This window comes from Nothoprocta perdicaria, unplaced genomic scaffold (genome assembly GCF_003342845.1).
Source record: "Nothoprocta perdicaria isolate Ctin4 unplaced genomic scaffold, notPer1 scaffold_107, whole genome shotgun sequence".
In the NCBI taxonomy this organism is placed as follows: Eukaryota; Metazoa; Chordata; class Aves; order Tinamiformes; family Tinamidae; genus Nothoprocta; species Nothoprocta perdicaria.
In genome coordinates, this window is record NW_020454172.1 from 2,418,362 (window position 1) to 2,437,708 (window position 19,347).

General features: G+C 42.1%; 1 protein-coding gene across 4 annotated transcripts in view; it reads right to left on the reverse strand.

Annotated features, from left to right (window-relative positions):
- The window catches only part of JAKMIP2 (janus kinase and microtubule interacting protein 2), a 27,451-nt gene extending 12,251 nt beyond the window's left edge, over positions 1-15,200 (reverse strand). For all 4 annotated transcript variants that reach the window (XM_026045938.1, XM_026045929.1, XM_026045946.1 and 1 more), the window contains exons 1-11: positions 14,944-15,200; positions 10,196-10,693; positions 8,153-8,362; positions 7,149-7,247; positions 6,515-6,661; positions 5,280-5,420; positions 4,283-4,339; positions 3,245-3,364; positions 2,674-2,802; positions 2,005-2,088; positions 1,650-1,712 (exon numbers count right to left, since the gene is read on the reverse strand). In XM_026045938.1, the coding sequence (XP_025901723.1) occupies positions 1,650-1,712; positions 2,005-2,088; positions 2,674-2,802; positions 3,245-3,364; positions 4,283-4,339; positions 5,280-5,420; positions 6,515-6,661; positions 7,149-7,247; positions 8,153-8,362; positions 10,196-10,693; positions 14,944-15,072 (1,677 nt within the window). In that variant the 5' untranslated portion in view covers positions 15,073-15,200. The remainder of the gene's footprint in view (positions 1-1,649; positions 1,713-2,004; positions 2,089-2,673; positions 2,803-3,244; positions 3,365-4,282; positions 4,340-5,279; positions 5,421-6,514; positions 6,662-7,148; positions 7,248-8,152; positions 8,363-10,195; positions 10,694-14,943) is intronic.
- Between the last annotated feature and the right edge of the window lie 4,147 nt (positions 15,201-19,347).

Here is a 19,347-nt window from a genome sequence, read left to right on the forward strand (position 1 = left end):
CCTCCCCAGGTGCAGGACCCTGCACTTGTCCTTATTGAACCTCATGAGGTTCCTCTCTGCCCAACTCTCCAGCCTGTCCAGGTCCCTCTGGATGGCAGCACAGCCCTCCGGAATGTCGGCCACTCCACCCAGCTTGGYRTCATCCRCAAACTTGCTCAGGGTGCATTCCGTGCCCTCGTCCAGGTACCTCAATGAGTCTTTAGTTTACAGATTGACTTTTGCTCATCAACTTGCTAGMCATCATAAAATGCTTTGGCTGGAGGTTTTCCTAAAGGAACCCAGTCCTACTGAGGGCTGACAATTTACAAAAGTGTCAAGTTAACTATTTAGGTTATTTATGTTAGCTATTAGACACTGCTCTCCTGGTAATGCACTGGAAGAGTTTGTCTGGGGAAGGGTTGTGAAGACATTATTGTTGGAGGACTCTGTGAGCCAGCTGAATAAACATCTACCAGACTGTGTATTCAGAGAGAGAAACRGCTCAGGCTGCCCTGCAGAAGTGCCTGGCTAGGTCAGAGATTCCCTGTGTGCAGCACATGAATTGCTGTGTGATGTGGGGACAACTCTTCCTATTGCTGCCTCTCTGGGGACACTTAAACAAGCAGCCATCCAGGTCTAGACAACACTCACAGGAACTGCACAGCACGCACATTCACACACGAGGCTCTGAGATTAGCAGATAGAGGTGAAGAACACTCATCAGATAACTGACTACCTTGCTTACTGCAGACAACTCCATCACTAGCTCCTCTACTGCTACCTTCTGCAAGTCTGCAGGCAGTGTCAGGACCTGTATTTTGCTATCAGGTTTTCTGAGCATGGCCCAGGCAAGCAGAAATAGAGAGCACTGAGGCTCCTAAGGCTGAGGTGAGGAAACAGAGCTGGAGYTGCAGTTTGTCTGGATGGAGAAGTATGGCAAAGGCTTATGGAGTGTTTACAGAAGGAGAGAAGCACAGGCTAAGAAACCTTGTTTGTGCAGGTGAAAGAAGGAAAGACACTGGGTGCTGCGTATTGGTCTGTATTGCTGATAGCAGTAGTATGTATGGCCACTGTTGGGGATATGACGAGAAGCCTAAGGTCCTTCCTAATCTTATTTTCCATGTTTCATATATATATATGGACACAAAATATATACACACATATACACGCACATCTATATATAGAGAAGGGATGTTCCCAAATGCATCACGTGACTGAGGAGTTTAAGTTTTACTGGAGCTACAGATGACATAAGCCCTTAAAATAAAAATACACAGAAAAATATATAAACTGGGTGTCTGAAAGGGTTCTGGTATTACAGAGTGGGTGTGTTTACCTACTGCTGTTCTACACCCAGAAGTAGAGTTCAAAATGTTCTGTCCGGGTAGCAACAGCAAAGACATGAGTTTGATGTTACTCGAAGGCAACACTCTGCACCATGAATCCAGAATGCTGCAGCAGAGCTTCCACCTGCCAGGACGGGCAATTATCAGCAGAGCTAGGTGAATCAGCCTAGGAAATGTTAGCAACCACAATGCCCAGCCCAGAGCTAGAGAGGAGGTGCCTATCCATATGTTAACCATCTCTAAGCACCAGACCACATGACCAGAAAGTGTATTACATGATCCAGACTACCCTTCAAAGTGAACACCCACAAGTTTTGAATTTACCTTGTCTAAAAGCTCTTGATTCCTCTTAATGAAAAGCTGTTTGTCTTCCACCCAGTGCGAGTCCTGTTGGATGAAGCAGTACTATGACCAAATAGTCAAACTMCATCAGGTTTGGCATGTTTACTGTAAATTGGAGCTGTGATATGCAGATTTAAAAATTCTACAGCAACAAAGTATAAGTTACAGAAAAGTAATGTATTAATCAAATGAGTGGTAGCAAGGCTTCGAACTCATTAGACTCATCTATTTACTTAAGAGTGACAATGCACCCTGTGAAAGTCTGCACTGAAATAGTGATATTGTGAGCAGAGTAGTTAAAATCCAATATAGCAGAAAATATGCAAGAAGTGCTTACCTGTCCCTTCTGTGCYAAAGTTTTCTCCAGATCTTCTATTTTGGCTTTGTATCTCTGGACTTCAGCTTGGAGCTGCTCCTGAGCCTATTGAAGTCAGGCACAGCATAAAATAGTAACAAAAGAAGAAATACAGAGGATATACCAAGGAAACCAAACACAGCAAATCTAGTCTAGTGAACACTTTCACTGAATGAGTAAACAGTACAAAGATCTTGGCTGGTGATATGACACTTCACAGACTCTCATAAAGAAGACATAAGGGGACAGAATGGAAAATCCATACATGTACGCATACCCACACACATCCCACCCGCTTTATTATTATGTGTCACATTACAGTAGCAAAACCCAGGTTCAGATGTCCAGAGTAATAGGCTCTGTTCAAAGAACTTAACAAGAAGCTATGTGTCTTTTGTGAAAGATCAGACATCATTTACATTTACAAACCCCTGTATCTCTGAGCAGAAGATGGGAAAGTCCTTGTGATTCTGTGCCAAAATGTAGAATTGTGTGCTCCAGCACGCTTGCTTAAATGCAGAATTTTCAGCTTCAACTGCAACCTTTTAAGTTGAGTGACTGTGTCCATCCTTAATACTAAGTCTTTTTTTCAGGAGTCTGTATATACCAGTAGCAATGAAACACTTTTCCCCACCACAAACAAATACCGACCTTGGCTTCTCTTTCAGCATCTATAATGCCTCCCGTCTGCTCCTGCAGCAGTGCATAAGCTCTCTGCAGGGCCTGATACTCCTTCGTCAGCTGTCGAAAACGCAGCTCTGACTCTTCCGCTGCTAAGCTCTGAGGGAACAGAAAGGGCACATCTAAGCAGATGCTGGAGCTTTGCCAAGGAATGTGAATGTGGTTTGTTAAAAGCAGTAGTTGGTTTACAGGTCTTGATTCAAAACAGCCTTTTAAATGAGATTGCTGTAATATGAAGTTTATAGCAAATATGTCTTTAAGGTAAAAGAAGTATGTTTGTTTTATTTTTTTGAGAAGGAGAGAAAATCACCTCAAACTGCAACAAAGTCACACTGGTATGCTCTACGTGCTATATTTTAAAAGAACTTCCCAGCTAGCATGTTAATGTATCAGTAACCAAAACTGGGGCCAAACTTACAGAAAAAAACATTACTCAGAATACAACAATGAAACCCTGGTGTCTTTGAGAGCCCGGCCACTAGTGTGGAATTCAAAGTGTCCTGAAAACCTGTCTCTAAGTTTGGAAGAAGTCAGATCTTACCTCATCCAAATCATCATCTGGGGTTGCTGGTGTTCTGTCCGTTCTGTATGAAGCCACGGAAGATGTTTCAGAGTCCATGGAATCCTCATCGTACCCAAAAACTGCATCTACCACATGTCTCTAAAGAAAAAAAAATCCGATTTTGCAATCTCCTTGGAAAGAGACAGTATAGTTTCTTCAAAACTGTATTGCTACATACTGAAAAAAAGAAAAAAAAAAAAAATGACAGAGGAGATGTGATCTGCCTCTGTGAGTATCATCTCCAACCAGGCCCAGAAAAAGTGACACCAAAGACTAGAATGAGTACTGAGGGAAAACACAACATTGCAGGCAGTGCATCTTCAATGCTCATTGATCAGCTTGTCTCCATAACTATTCATACGTCAGCTATTGATTACTCAGTTCTGTACTCTGAAACTGAAGCCTGCAGGTCAAGCAGCTCCATCTGTTCATTATTCAGTGATTCAAATTGTTGATTCAATGATTTAAAATTGTTGATTCAATGATTTAAAATTGTTCTAAATTATATCAAGGACTGGATTAGATACAAGTTTAGGGTAAAGTAAGAGGCAACTGAAGATGAAACTGAACTGAAGGGAATGGCACTCAAGTTTCCAGGCAGAAAATTCCACTTGGAGAAAAAAAATGTATATTGAAAAGTATATTGTTTTAGTATGAATTGCAGGATTAACCCAGATGTGTTAGGAAAATCAGATAGCAGAAGACAGATAGGAAATTCTCTAGGAATGTAAATATATCTCAGTGTGATGGGCCTCAAGACTAATATTTATACAAAACAGATTGAATTAAAATTTAACTTTTTCAGAGAGGGAAAAAACAGCCTCATTTTGTTGAAAGTAAAATAGCTATATACTCTTAACTGAGTCTCCAAGAGAACCTAAAAAGWTTTCCTGAGGAACCTAACCTGTTTATAAACACCATTACTAAATAAGCTTGTTAAAATCCACAACAATTTCTTCAATCAGATTGTTTTTCTTCTTATTAGAGAAGACTCAATTGGAGTCTTTTTCTTCTTACCTTAATTGGCTTTGAACTTCTTTTATGCTTTCTGCGACGAATGAGTTTTTCCCTATCCTGGAAAATAAGATAAAAATAGTTACCAGAATTCAAGTTCATGTTTCTCTTCTTTGCCATGCAGCCACAGAAAGCAAAATCCAGGGATGAAGTCAGTTGGGAAGCCCCTGGACTTCTGCTGACTCTCTGTACATTCAAACAGAAGCTGACTCCAGTGAAGGGAATATTCGTTCACACGTGTATGTGCATCGGTGGAAAACCACTTGAAGAMGGGAAGGAGGGATATCTGAAAAGAAACTCCTGTTGTACAATTGCCCTGTTCAACAGGCTCTCAAACAGGAGCTTATCAATACCCTGTTCAGACCACAGGGAGGCTGTTGTAGGGAGCCAGTTTGGGCACTTTAAGTGAGGCTCACAGATCTCCAAGCCACTAGATGGCATTAGTGAAGGTTTCACCACTTAGAAGAGGCCAAAGCCTGTATTGAAGTGTCCTTCTCCTTCCCCTCAACAGCMTAGTGCAAAGTCACCTGAAAGCGGGTGATCAGTATTAAATGCCGTGACTGAAATGCTGGTAGCTGCTCTTTCCAGCACATTCTGGATATTGCACTGTGTCCTGCATCCCTCTTTACAAGGGGACTTCCCAACTTCCCAAAGGTAAAACAGTTCAGCACAGCCATGTCTTCTGAAAGCATAAGCATCTTCCCAAGCTCTGGCATTCCCAGTCTATGACTGCTTCTACAACTGGCCAAGAAAATTTAAAGACAGTTGAAATTACACAGAATGAGACTGATGCTTTAGGGCTGTTGCCCCCATTAGAAATTATTAATTAAACATTTATGAAACCATACAAGCAGCATCCATATGCTTCTACACCTAAAAGTATGTAGGTGTTAAATGTGAGGTGAGATATTAACCCTCAGACCTCTGTTTATAGGAAGAAAAACTAAGAGAGGTGAACCATACATAGGAACTGGTTCAATTCCTGGTGCTCTGGACATACCCTTGTTAACTCATCAATTATGTTCTGCTGTTCTATAACCTGAAGTTTTAAAAACTCAGTTTCTTGTTCTTCATTAGCTTGATCCAGGTCATTGAGAGATTTTAATTTCTTTAAAGGAGGATGTGATGTCATTTTTTCTCTCTGTGGTAAGAAGAAAGAAACAGAAAAAATAAGAWCTGGCAATTAGTAAAAAAAGAAAAAAGAGACAGGCATTTTTTTTCATTTAAGCTATGTAACCCTTTAAAAATGCTTCAGCTACCAAATTTCTATAGCTTTATTAATATCTATTAGCCACAGCACAGGAAGGCCTAGTTCTTCAAGCAGACTGCCAAAGCTTTTGTTACCTACTACATGCAATAGAGTCTCTGCAGCCGCTCCTAAAGGTAACACAACAGAGCTCTTCCTGCACAAGGCACCCAGACATGCCCCATGCGGAGCACGTGCTCCGCCACGCGAGGGGCCTGCCCGCAGTGCCCACACGTGACGCCGTGCGCCCGCTCGTTGCGCGGCCCAGCCTCACGCGGCGAGGGCAGGCAGGCGTGCCGGCTGCGCGCAGGATACGCAGGCGGTGGCACAGCCCCTCGCCGCGAACACCTCGGCAGAACTGCTGTGCATGCACGCACCAGTGCTGCTGCTGCGACTCCAAACRTCTCCCGTTTGCTGGGGGAGAGCCCAGCGGGTTGTGAGCTGTACTGCTACAGTTGTGGAAAAGGAACCGTCATTTGTGACGTCTGTGGTAAAGTTTGTCTGTTTTCCGGGCATGAGTGTGTCATAAAGTCAATTAACCTCGTAATACTAATGCCTTTCTTCCATATAACAACAAAAAGAATCTGATAGTCTCAATCTAGTCAGCAGGAGAGCTGCATCCATGCGGCAAAAGACTCAGTCTGCTCAAGACTAGGACACGGGTCTTGGAACCAAAATGTAACACACAAGAGCACTCAGCATAGGAAGTCTCAGCAGGCACCAGCTTATATCCAGCAACTCAGGACAATGTTAGACTGTGGTTATGCATTCACTTAAATATATTACATGGGTATGTATAATAAACAGCATTACAGTATATACATCTTAATATACACAGGCTGAAATACTGTACTATCTTATCGACAATGCACACGTTATAAACACATACACACCTTCTCTATGTATTTACATGCATGCATTGTGCAGACATGCCCAGCAAGAAAAACAAACAACATGCTGTCATCCTCACTTTGCCCTTTAATACCAACCATTTCTATATTTTCTTTAGTGACCGCTTTGAGTTTATCTTCCATGCGCTGCAAAGACTGCATCAGCTCATCATTTCTCTTTGTGAGGCACTTGTTCTTTTCCAGGAGAGGTTTACATTGTTTTTCGGCTTCTCGGACACGCTTCAACTGGATTGATGACAGTAATTAATAATTGCAAGTAATTCAGAAAAGGTACTTTTCTTCCTTTGTTAGAAGTTTTGAGGGGAATTTTTTTTACCTTCCCTGTGATCACTGTCCCAGTAAAATGCCAAAGACAGTGGCAAATGGAACTGGCAAACAACCACAATAATGCCTGGTCCTACTATAAACTTACTTCACCAGTAAATCAGTACATCTAAAGCATAACGCTGCATATCTGTTTCTGAAAGAGGGCGTTATCTATGGGAAAACTGATATGTAGAGATAAAGCAATCCAAAAGCACAGCCAAGCAGCTGCAAAGCTGCCACAAAAGACTAATTCTAGAGAGAAAAATTATTCTCAGCCTTTTGAACTCCTAGCACAATGGGTAGAAAAGGCATGTTCATCATGGACTGTGTCACCCATGGAGCTTCTCCTTTTGCCTTTCCCCAAGGCTCCCAACCTCCTCTATCTGACAGCACAAAGCTCACACACCAGCTCATTTCGTTCGTCAACGAGCAGCGTGTTCCTATCCTCCAGCTTCCGGATGGTGGCGTTCAGTTCCGCTATCCTCTTCTGGTTTCTGCGCAAGTCCTGCTCATTGTAACAATACAGCACAGTTACGGCTTCTTTTCAAAACACATCTGGGAAAAAATGAAACAAAAACTCCCCAAACCACACACCAGCCATCTGAAGTTGTCATCATCAACAAATAATATTTCTGGATTTTTACAGTATTGAGCATTTTGGCAAAAATAACATAACTTTGGAGAAAAAAAAGTATCTGGTTCACAGGATATTTTAAGATTAAAAATTTTCAATATGTAAGAAAGGTTAAATCAATGAAASAGATGTTTACATTTTTTCTGACAAGGGAGGAATAAAAAATAAAAAAAAAAATCTCATTTTAATGCCTTTCCCTATTCTTTGCTTCTATTTTCTGAGCCACTCTGAAAATAGTACATCAAGGCAAGAAGAACATCCCTGCTCTTAACAGCTGTATTTATCTTGTTGTTTCCAATTCATGGTAGCTTCACAACAAATGTTGTGAATACCCTATCTTTACTCACTGATTGGTTGCATGCCTTGTGATGCCTGATAGCAAGGCCAGTATATGTGAGGCAATAAGACAAAAAGGGGGAGACTCTCCTAAGAGGCTCCCAATTGCCCCAGCCTTCCTCCTGTCCCTTCTCACTCACCCTCCCAATTCTGCACATTCCTTCCTGAGGATGCAGGCCATGGGGAGTCGTGTTCAAGGAATGACACTTTCAAAGGGGTCTGGTTATGTATTTGTATATATTGCTGTGTATTTGTCGATATAGCAACTTAAGAAGCGCCTTATATAGCTCTGGTAATTTTTTTTCTGAAGAATCTATGGGCATAATTTTCTGTAGTAGATATAGAAAGGTGGAAACCTTTTGTCAGGACCGAAAAAAAAAAATCAGCACGAGAAGTACAGCCACATTTCTGCGTTTCAAGGGAGAGAAAAACCTGCGTACGGGGCTGCTGCAGTGCTCTGAGCCATCTCCAGCTCTTCCTGGGATCTCTCTCTTGGGACTGCTCATGTTGCACTCTGCCTCCTTCACCAAGAAGAGCTGCTCATCCAGAGCCTCCTTTTGCAGCTGCAGCTTCTGCACATAGCCTGTCTGCGTCTCCAGTTCTTTCTCCAGGGAAAATATTATCCTGTCTTTAGCTTTGATCTCGTCCATCTGAAAAACACCAGGGCAACAATATTACAATGTAAAGGAAACAACATTTAATAGCTGTTCAGTCTAGCAGGATGTGATTTACTTAACATCCATGTTCAGCACTTATCTCCGCTATACCACACTGCACCGCGGTTGTGAAACAAATACACTTGGAGATTTCAGTCATATCCATGCACCATCACAGCACCTGTTTCAACAGCTGATGGTGGCTGAAGCCTTGGAACTGAACATGGTGTGGTGTGCTCAATTGCTCAGCTCTTGTAACCCAATGATTCAAGCTCTCACACTGTCCTTTGGTCAGTTATTTATACTTGTGAAAACTAAGCACAAACTCTGAACAAAGAAGTTTAGACCAGCTCCTGCTCTGATAAATGGAGCTAGGAGTCCCACTTCTCACAAACAGAAAATTTGTGCAAATCCAGGGTTTTCTTTAAGACTGACTGAAAAACTCAACAGCAACTTTAAGGAGTGGTGACAGGAAGGAAAACTGTTAATTACAACTTGTATAAGATCAGTACATATAAGTCTTGCAAACAAGACTGGTACAAAACTGCTAATGTCTCTGAGCCAAGAAAAGTCAGGGAACCAGAATTTGCAAATCAGTTAGGAAAATAAAAATATTTTTATCTGGGAGAGATATAAACCATTTCCTCCAAACAGAAATGTTACTTATACTTAACTTTGCCAAAAGCTACCAAAGGTACTTTATGATTTTGCACCCTTCTGGGTTTACTGAATGGTTTCCCAAAGTATTTTTTTCAGATGAGTGGGGCTACACTCTGGTCTCTGTCAGGCAAATGTTACTCCGACATAACTTCCTCTGCTCTGATGGCCACACAGTGGATGCATAAATTGCATGTGTACATCAGATAAAATTAATTCTGGTCTTGTCCATGGCTCTTCTGCATGTAAACAGCACTGCAAAAACCCTTCATTGGTTGTTTGAGGTGAAAACATTCAATAGATGCACAGAACTTTGGTTGTTCTTAATGTTACTAAATGGCACAACGTTATCCTGAATTTCACTGTATTTCCTTTTTATGTTAAAATTCTGAAAATAGGTCCTGGATTTCAGATAAAGGCAAAGAAAAGTAGTTAGTCCTCACGGCTAAGCAGAATTGCAAGTGTGGATCAAAGTAACAGCAAGTGTCAAAATTCAGAAGGCAGCTATGAAGAAGCCACCACTGCAAGTCTGTGCTATACTATTTATGATTTTGGCGTGCATGAATGTATGTCCAGTGCACAGACTTTAAAGTGGAATATTCACTTTTGACAGTGTTCAAGTCACCACTTCTCTTACCCCACTGTCAAATCTTAAATTTCAGCATCCAGACCGAACTTTCCAGTGCTGTAAGCAGGCTCAGCTCAACAGACCACTGCCAATGGGCTTTACTTTGTTCATTTTTCATCAGGGAACTACTGAAGGCCATGTCAAGATCAAAACAAAAGATATGTCCCCCTGCCCTGGCTTAGCATCCTTAGGTTACCATTATAAAGGTTAGAGAAAATAATAAGCTGCAAATGCAGATGCATTTAATTTTTATCGCAGATTATCTTTTCCTAACACAATACATTGCAGACATCATCTCAGCAAGCCAACTCCCTACTGACTAGACAAACCACTCATTTACTCAAAGGTGTTAGTAGCCCTCACGGTAGTTGCTCTTGCTTGCTGACTCTGATCTATCTCCTGCTGAAAAATGATGAGATGTTTTTCATATTTTTGCAAACTGAAGTACATTGCTGATTTCTGTTTGTATACAAAAGCAGAGGCAGAAGAGGCAAACTGGTTACAGCATGAGGACTGTTCTGATGCAGAGAATTGTTACTAACCAGGCGACGAATATCCCTTTCACTCTCCCATTTGATCTTAGAGATGGCTTCCTGGTGGGACTGATGCTCACTCCGGAGATCACCTGCCTTGATCTTATCAGCTTGGATCATATTGTTGAGGGCCTCATCTACCTGCTTCTTGGCAGATTTCAGTTCAGTAATTTCCTGCAAAAGCTTCAGGCGCTCGGAGTCAAACTGCTTTCTGGCCTCCTCGCGAGCCTCAATTGTCAGCGCTGTCCTTACTTTGTCACTGCTCCCATCCCGCAGTGCGCACAGTGCTGACTTGAGGCGCTGGATTTCACTGTCTCGCACTTTAACCATCCGCGTCATCTCCTGCTCATGCTGTTTGATGAGGTTCTCTCTTACGGCCTGCAGCTCCTTCATCTTCTCCTCGTGGAGCTTGGCTTTGAGCTCCGTGATCTGCACAGTCTGCTTGCGCTGCTCCACTTCTCGGATCCGCTTAGTTTCTTGAGTCTTCTCTCTTTCAAGTTTAGCAACCTATGTTGAGACGAGAAGGAAGTCACCTGTCAGCAACGAAATAGTGTCAAACGAGCCCTCCCCAAACACCAGCATATCAAATTAAGGAAGACTCTGCTGCAGACACTATATGGTCCCCGATCCTCACTACAAGAAAATATGGGCCTAATGTTGGAACATTAACTTAATTTTACATTGTCTTTACTAAAGGGGAAACATCATTGTCTTCTCCCAGTGTCCTGCCTCAAACAGTGACACCACACATACTTTCAGCATTTATTTAGGAAATAAGGCTCTGTGTATAGGCATGCATTTGCCTAATAACTTTGGGACCCACCAGCCAATTTTGGCAGAATTTAACAGAAAATTAGAGGATCCAGAAATAGATAGGTTTCTACAACTTTCATGAATGTGGACAGTCAATTAGAGGAGAAAGAGTATGTATCTCTAAGTGACCCCAGTTGACATAAATTGCAAGGCTGAAAGTCCAGGAAACAAACTGGCTTTTACAGATATTCTTACCTGTAAGTAAAAGCATTAACTGGCATTTGTAGTCAATTCTGTAGTCAATTGTAGTCAATGCTGACAATTGTAGTCAATTTGTAGTCAATGTAGTCAGTCTACAGAACTGACTACAAAAATGTAGTCAGTTCTGTAGACTTAAGTCTACAGAAAAACACACTTCACTGGTTATTATACTGAAAACAACTGGTAAGGAAAGGCAAAGTTCAAAGCAAAGTTTCAGTTCAAAAAAAATTCAATATGTTTATTATTTACAGTGAAAAAGAAAAGGAGGATTTCAAAGATTGCATGAATACCCTTGCCAAGTTCTTTTTAAATAAAGTCCACAAGAAATGAATAAAAGTGAGCAAACTCTTCATATTCAAAAAGGAAGAGCAAGAGAAGGAAAATAAAAGTAACTCCAGGTCATCTGAGAGTCCTCTAAGAGACACTGGTAGTCTAGCCTGCAGGACTCATGGATTATCCAGATGTCAGTTAGAAAGGGCATGGGTTCCTATCAGCTCCATATACAGAGTTCATTAACTTGTTTCCCTCTCCCATACAGTCTGAACCAATCTTCCTGCAAAGAAATCTTCAAAGGGAGCTGGGGAAGAAGAGTTTGAAAGCATAGTTTTTCCTCAGTTTCAAACACTGAAGTCATTCAGATTAATAGTAAAATCATAAAAATGACATGCATTCTCCTCAGAGGGCTCTATGGAAAACAAATCTAGAAGACTAACATAAAACTTCCTCAAAGGACACTGGAATATGCAAGAACTTTCTAAAGTATCAAAAAAACATGATTATTAAAGGTGGTCGGGACTGCCACTGTCTGCTCTCAAAGACTTGGGAGAAAGAGAAAGCCATGCCCTAGTCCTAGCTCTCACTATGTCCTGCAGGCAGGTTTCAGGGTTGCCTTTACTCCTTTTTCATTCTAGGTCCAGTCATGACTTTGAATATTCATGACTAAAAATAAGTCAAATGCCCTCTTTCTCTCATTAACATATCTTTTCCCGTTTATTAAAAAAAAAAAAAAGTTTGACAAACTGTGGAACAAGGTGCAATTACAGTAACTCTTCTAACCTAGCGTAACACTCAAAGACATGTAAACTTTCAATCAATTAGTCTGGATATCCATAACAGCACAATGCTACAGCCAACCAGAGCCTGAGGACAAACCCAGCTGAGCACTGGGGGACCTGGCTTTTATGGCTGTTAGTTTCCAGGTTGCCTATTTTATCTACCTGAAATGCTATTCATTACATTAGACTATCTTGTAGATACTGTACCATTGTGATGGGGAGAAAAGGGAAGAAAAATGATGCCTTTGTGAGAAAAAAAAAAAATCGCATTTGAAGAAATGGACAAGAAGCCTGCTTAATAAAAGATCATAAAGCTTCAGGAGGTTTCTACCATCTACTTCTGATTCACTGGAAGAGTGAGCTTACTGCCTGTACAGACAGGAAAAGCCCAGAGATCCAATTTGCTTGATCCCTTTTGTGGAGCAAACAGAGCACCTTAGAATGTTGTGGGTGACTGCCTCATTTAGCACCCTGTTTTTAAGCTGAATTTAGAGAAGATAAAAGTTGTACCAAACTGTCCAATGTGAACCTGTTTATACCTGTTTTCCTGTTCATTGGAAAAGGAAAAAATCTAAAATCTGAATTCTGGACCAAAGTAAAATTTTTAACAATTGCTCCTTTGTGATTTTTTTCTGCAGTTTGGATATAATTGTGATCCTGTCTCCTGAGGCTGTAGTTTTTAGCATCTCATTGTTCTGTAATGACAATTCCTTGAATACTGTGAGCACTTAGTCCCATTTGGTCACAGGAATGGTAGACAGCAGCCATGGATAGGATACTTAGCAGTTATTGAGGCTCAAGGAATTTTGTGATGTTGTTCATGCTCTGCTCATCTCTTTTCCACATGTTTACATTTATATCAGACAATTGTTTCTTGTTTTCAAGACTTTCTTACTCTTGTACTCCTGTTATTTTGGGCAATCTTCAAAGTGATGACTAGTAACAAAAATCTGCATTGGCAACTACCATATTGGAATTCTATAGATGCTGTGATAACAAAAGTAGCAAGACTCAGAATATAAAGAATAGCATTAGGGAAACTCCCCAGCTCATCAGTTTTTTGGCATCCAGCTTATAACTCCTTAAGAGAATAGCTAAACCCTGCCTGTGCACAAGACACACGTGCCAAAGCTTGCAGGGGAAACAAAAGAATCAAAAATCATTTTTGCTTTCCAAGGCTGTCATCAGCCATCTGTGAAAGGATGCAGAATGAATTTGAAAGCATGATGGTGTCAATTTTCTTGCAGTTTGCAAATCCTGTCTAGTTTTAGAGGTTACAAATTAATGGCTATAAATCTCATTGGTAAATGAAGGAACAAAGCCCCCAGACATCATCAGAAAATCAGATCACACAGAACTGGCTATTCTTACTTTCACATGACTTATCCTACAATTGTAATGAATTGGTGGATGGTACTCTGAGATTATCAATATGAGTAACCTTGAAATATTGGCATGAAAACCTTTCCCTAGAGAAAGGATTTTTTACAGAAGACCTGCTGGAGGCTGAAGGATTTGTGGTTATTTATTGGGAAGCTAGAAGCAAATCAATCTGGGTTTGTCTGCCCAGGATGTATGTTTATTTTTGAAGGAATAAGAGCCTGATTGACATACTTCAATTGTAATCCACTTGAAGAAAAACACTTTAATAGCCAACATCCTCTAAAAATGTCTGCCACCTGGCAGCATTTTGGGGACTCTTGGCTCCAGGGTACATTGTCTCCAGTCCACTTGATAAGAATTTACTAGGAGAGAATATTGCTTGCAGACAGGAGAGAATATCACTTAAGGATTTATATGGAAGATTAGCAGGATATGTGCAGAGTGGATGAAAAACAGACAGTATTTTATACTGGATAACACACAGCCCTTTGCCTTTTACTGGCTAAAACGCCTGAAGCAGTATAGAGAGATCTTACATGCCTTACAAGGGCTTCCCTAGCACACAGAATGCAAGAAAAGAGTGAGAAGACTTCAGCAGAAGGTGCAAGGAAGAGCTCAAGCGACACTCCACAGCCCCATGGTCGTGCCAAAGGTTCTAAAATATACACATGGCATCTCAAACCTATGCAGGCACGTCTGCATTATAGACAGGAGTGTGCATGCTACCAGCTGGTTCTAGACTAACATTAGTTACCAGAGATGGTAGCTCTGGCAGACCATGAGTACCTGAGCAAGCTTTAAACAATGTATACATACCTTAATGTAAAAAATACAGTTCGGTTGCAGATGGACTATAAGGGCCCATATGGACTGTCATGCTATACATTTAAGGATCACTTCACTCAACTTTGAAATAAAGGCATGTCTTGCTGAAATAAGCGGTCATTCAAAAAACAGCAACACTACACAATTTCTAGACACTGGAAATTAAAAAAAAATTGTATAGTTAGAGACAATTTGAGTGGATAGAAGGAAACCCACTAACTGGAATATGGCCAAAGACGTTACAAAAGACATACTGCTCCCTTTGAGGGCCAGATGTTTCTTGAACTTGTACCTCTGAGAATAGGGGACTTTTCCACTGAACATCCACAGTATGAAAGTGCTGAATGTGAGGAGAGAATCAGATCACTGATCTAAAGAAGAGTTGTTGCATTTATTGATTTCTGTGATACAGCTTTTTCCATGAAATGTATTTTTCTCTTCAATGTGGATACTGTTATTTAAAAACAAATTCTCACTCACCTTAGACTTCTCCTGATGCAGCTCAATTTGAATGTCGGTCAGCTTGGTCCTGAGCTCCTCGTTAGCAGCTTGTAGGGCAACAATCAGTGCCTCAGGCTTTTCGCCCTTGCTACGTCCTTTTTTGGACATGGTTTCTTATCAGCGAGAGTCCATGCATTTAATGTCTTCAAATAAGGACTGTCATCTTTATCCTCTCCTTTCAGTGCCAGTTAGTTCAGCACCTACAATGTGACATCCTTAAGGTGCCATCCTCTGCTGCCTCGGAAGCCCTGTGAAAAATAAGACGTGCTCTTACTGTCAGTGAACATGATGGCACCTGGCTTGCAGGGCTGCAGGTTCACGGTGAGGACCAATGCTGCCCACACAGCAGGATGAGAGCGTAAATGGCTCAATCCTGCATCCCGGTCAAAGCTAGCGAAGAGGGCATTTCAGTCCGGATGGGTCGATCCCAAAGCCAAGAGGTTTCTCCATCACTAGGAACAGCAGTGTCCCTCTGCCTATCTACTGCCATCTGTCCCAGCTACTGGTAGCTTTGGAGAAAGATGTACTGTGGACCACAAAATACACACAGCTCTAATATGCTCCCTGCATATTAAATGCATTCCAGCTTCTTGCTCAGCGCAGTGCCCCTAGACATGCCAGCACTGCCCGCGGCTGGGAGATGCGGAGCCACAGCATCCCTGCCCCAGGAAAACCCGTGCACACCACCGAGGTTCAAAGCTCTCCCACAGAGGAGACTGTCCCCTTCACTAGATGAACTGCACCCAGAAACGACACATGGGCCTTGGGGCAGTCCTCCATAAAAACGTCCCTGCACACTGAGCAAAGCAGATTTACACCTCCCTGCCGTGTGGAATTTGCTGTAGCTTCAACTGCTATATTTTCATCTGAGTTCTGAAAAGAATGCCCCCATCTTCCAGCACCCCACAAGCTGCACTGTCGAGGCTGCTGCACAGTGGCATTGACCACCCCGAGCCCGCGGCAGCTCCCCCAGCCCACAGACAGCACACTGCTTCACATGGTGCAGCGACCCGCTCCCAGCCCCACAGGCAAGCCCCACGCCAGCAGAGCAGATGATTTTCATTCAATGGAGATACCTTAAATGTTGATGCCTGGAAGGAGAAAAACATGCGTTGCACATGTTCCTACCCCACAGAGGAGATATTCTGGTGCTGCTCAAATAGCCATCACTTTGAAAGATAGAGCAGCATAGAACAGTAAGGAAAAKCCATGCTAAATAGCAAGCAAGTAAGGCACCAAGGCTGACACCACTTACAGCCCTTAAATGCTGAGCTAGCATCATAACTTTCCCAAAAGCTGACTTACTTGCAACTGTCCTGCTACAAGGCTATTAAGTAAACAGATCATGAACCGATATGTAAGAACACAAAACCATAGTGGAGACAGCCCCAGTGTAATTCTGAGTCCTGTCACAAGTGACAGTATATTAACTAAGAGTAGCTCCTGAAGGCAGGCACTGTAGATTCATGGTTGTAGTGGATTTTCTTTTAAGGTAGTAAATTGCCTAAAAAAGTTCAGGATGGGAAGTTCGCAGTGACTTGTGAAGTAGGGTCAGTTAATAGCTCTAACTACAGAGAGGGGAGAAGGGAATTACGTTAATGATTTTTTCCCTTCTCTCTCATTTTCTGTTTGTCGTACCAGGGGACAACAAAAACCCCATTATTACTCCAGAATTAATGCAGGCAGAGTCCAGCAGCATGGGGAAGTTCTGCAAGCACAGTTCTACAAGCTCTGCATGCTCCCGTGACACGCTCAGCACACCGGGCCCACGCATGGCTGCCACAGGGGCAGCTGCATCCACAGGGGCTGCCACCTGAACGGCAGCTGCACCCACCGCAGACCACCAGACCAGCGCCTTGGCACGATGCCTCGGGGCCGCCCTTCCTCAGAGGTCCACTAGGAAAATTGATGTTATTTTGGCTATTCCAAGCTCACCTGCCTACCCAGTCCCACAAGAAACACTCAAATTTGATAGGTAAGCACAAAAGCATCTATCCCGGAACTAATTATCTTAATACGAAGAGATATTGATGGTCCTGCTCTACACTCCATGCTCCAAAATGCCTCTTGAAAAATGCAGAAAACGAAAAACATGGTACAGCAGCATTTTCCAAAGGCATTTACAAGCTGTGCATCACCCATCCTGAGATCCAGAGGGATGGCCTGCCCCTCAACATAAGCCGGCCCATTCAAAACTGAGTGGTAAACATTCTGGAACAAGAAAATGATCTCTCTCACAGGACAATTTGGAAAAAGGATATAAGCAGTTCAGACAAGGATGCATGATAACGAGAAAGAGCTGGCAATAATTTTCAGAGTTATTTTAGCAAGCATAGTAGAACAGAAAGAGGATTCTTTTCAAGCATCGCAATTTTTTGGTGAGCTAACATTTGCACCAGGGAAGCTGAAAGGAGCTGTCTCCTTTTCTGTATGCTCCAGAAGGACTGCTTATTAAAGAACTGTCAGTGAAGACATGGCTGCTGGCATTGAACACTGCATTTAAAGAGGGAAAAGTGCTGAAGCAGCTATTTTACATTTAAAAAGAAGCAAATACATTACAAAGTGCAGGAATATTATAGGAAGAAATAAGAGCATTCTGTAGGTAAGAAATGAGAAGGGTCATATTAGGCCTTGGGAGCATCTCTCATGTTGCACTTTCAATTTCACAAGCATCTCTACAGCCTTGTTCCCATTACTGGTTCCATTATCTGTTCCTTTTCTCATGCCTTGTACCCTGTGTTTGAGCAGGAGCTGGTAAAATTTRGACAATGTTTTAATCTGCTCTCCCCTCTTGGCTACAAGGAGGTGCAATGCCTTTCCCCAGTCTCCAGATGAGTAGGGAAAGGTTTTATCAGGATGTAGAAAAGAGTATCTTCTGTTTGCTCCTACATTCGCACAGAGGAGCAAGGAGGAGGGAAGTCTGTCCTCCCACAACCACAGAAAAAGAGCCTGTTTTCTGTACCCTACTGGCTCTCTAGGTGCCACTACACCAGCATTGCTAGCATTGCTAATGGTCTAAAACTGGGCAGCAGAAAAGAGAAAGACAAGGTTATTGTATACATTAATATTTCATAACTGGCATCTCACAGCATCACCATGCAGAGCACAATGAGACCATGATGCTTTCAAAATAGCTCTTGCCTTTATTTCCACACTAAAATATACCTTGCCGACGTGACAGTTCTAAAGCACCCTTGGAGAAGCCTCCAAAGTTACAGTGGACCCACTAATGTAAACCCACCATCATAGCCCAAATGTTGCCTGAGGCACTATTTACTAGGGAATTCTTGCTTCATTTCCAGAAATGGAGACAATGCTCAGCAACAGTTCTGCTGCTATTAGGCTTCAAACTTCTCTCTGTAAAACTGTGGGAAAAAAAGTAATCAAGTTAGGATGGACTAGGGGAAAAACATTCACTGAAAAAATTAAAAAGGAACTGAGGCAAAACTTCTGTTACTACAAGATGGGCTCCAGGAAACTTTCCTGGCAATTGAAAATGCTTCAATAGAAACAGAGGATTTAAAAGAAATGTTTACGAGCCGAGGTAAGGAGTAGTATCACAGAGGCAAAAGAGCAGAAAAAGGACCAATTGGTCATTTCCATCTTCCAGCGCCAGGCTTCTGTGCTTATTACAATAAAGTAATTACCTCCCAGGATGCCACCTCAGCATTTCAGATAGCTGGGAACAATATTAGGTTATGCGTACATTAATAGAGCTGATGTTGCGGCAGATACGATATGCATAGGAAGGTGCATGCACACACACATTACACAGGCATGTACTCCACTGGGCAGAAAGAGCAGACTGCTTCGTTTTTACCTTCTCTTTCAGAAAACACCCGGAATATGGAGATGTTATCCTAAAATTCACCAGAGAGAGAGAAAAAAAAAAAAAAAAAAAAAAACGGGTAGCACTTACAGAGCCTTGCTTAATGTGAGAACTTCAGCCTCCATTTCAGAAAAAAAATATGTAACTTTCAATTCTATATACCACTTAACACAAGTGACTTAAAGAAGTTATTCAAATTGTGCTAAATGCTACTAGCCATTCCTCAAAATCATCCTAGATGATCATAACACAACGACTTCATTTTTTTTGTTCCAAAACAGGACAAAAACAGACTTTGAAATTGCTAGTGTTTTGGGCAGCTGGGGAACTCCACTGGAGCCTCACCACTCAGCACTCCAGYGAGGGGCAGCACACTGCACAGGCAACTAGACTTGGGAGCAGGGGTGCCCTGCTTCCAAAAGTCACACAGTGATGCTGAAGCAAGAAGAGCAGCCTCCATGGCAGTCTGCAGGATCAGCTTCACTGCTGGCAATTTTATCCTCTGCAAGACGAATGGTTGATGGTCTGCAGGTAAACGCACGGCAGGGCTTGTA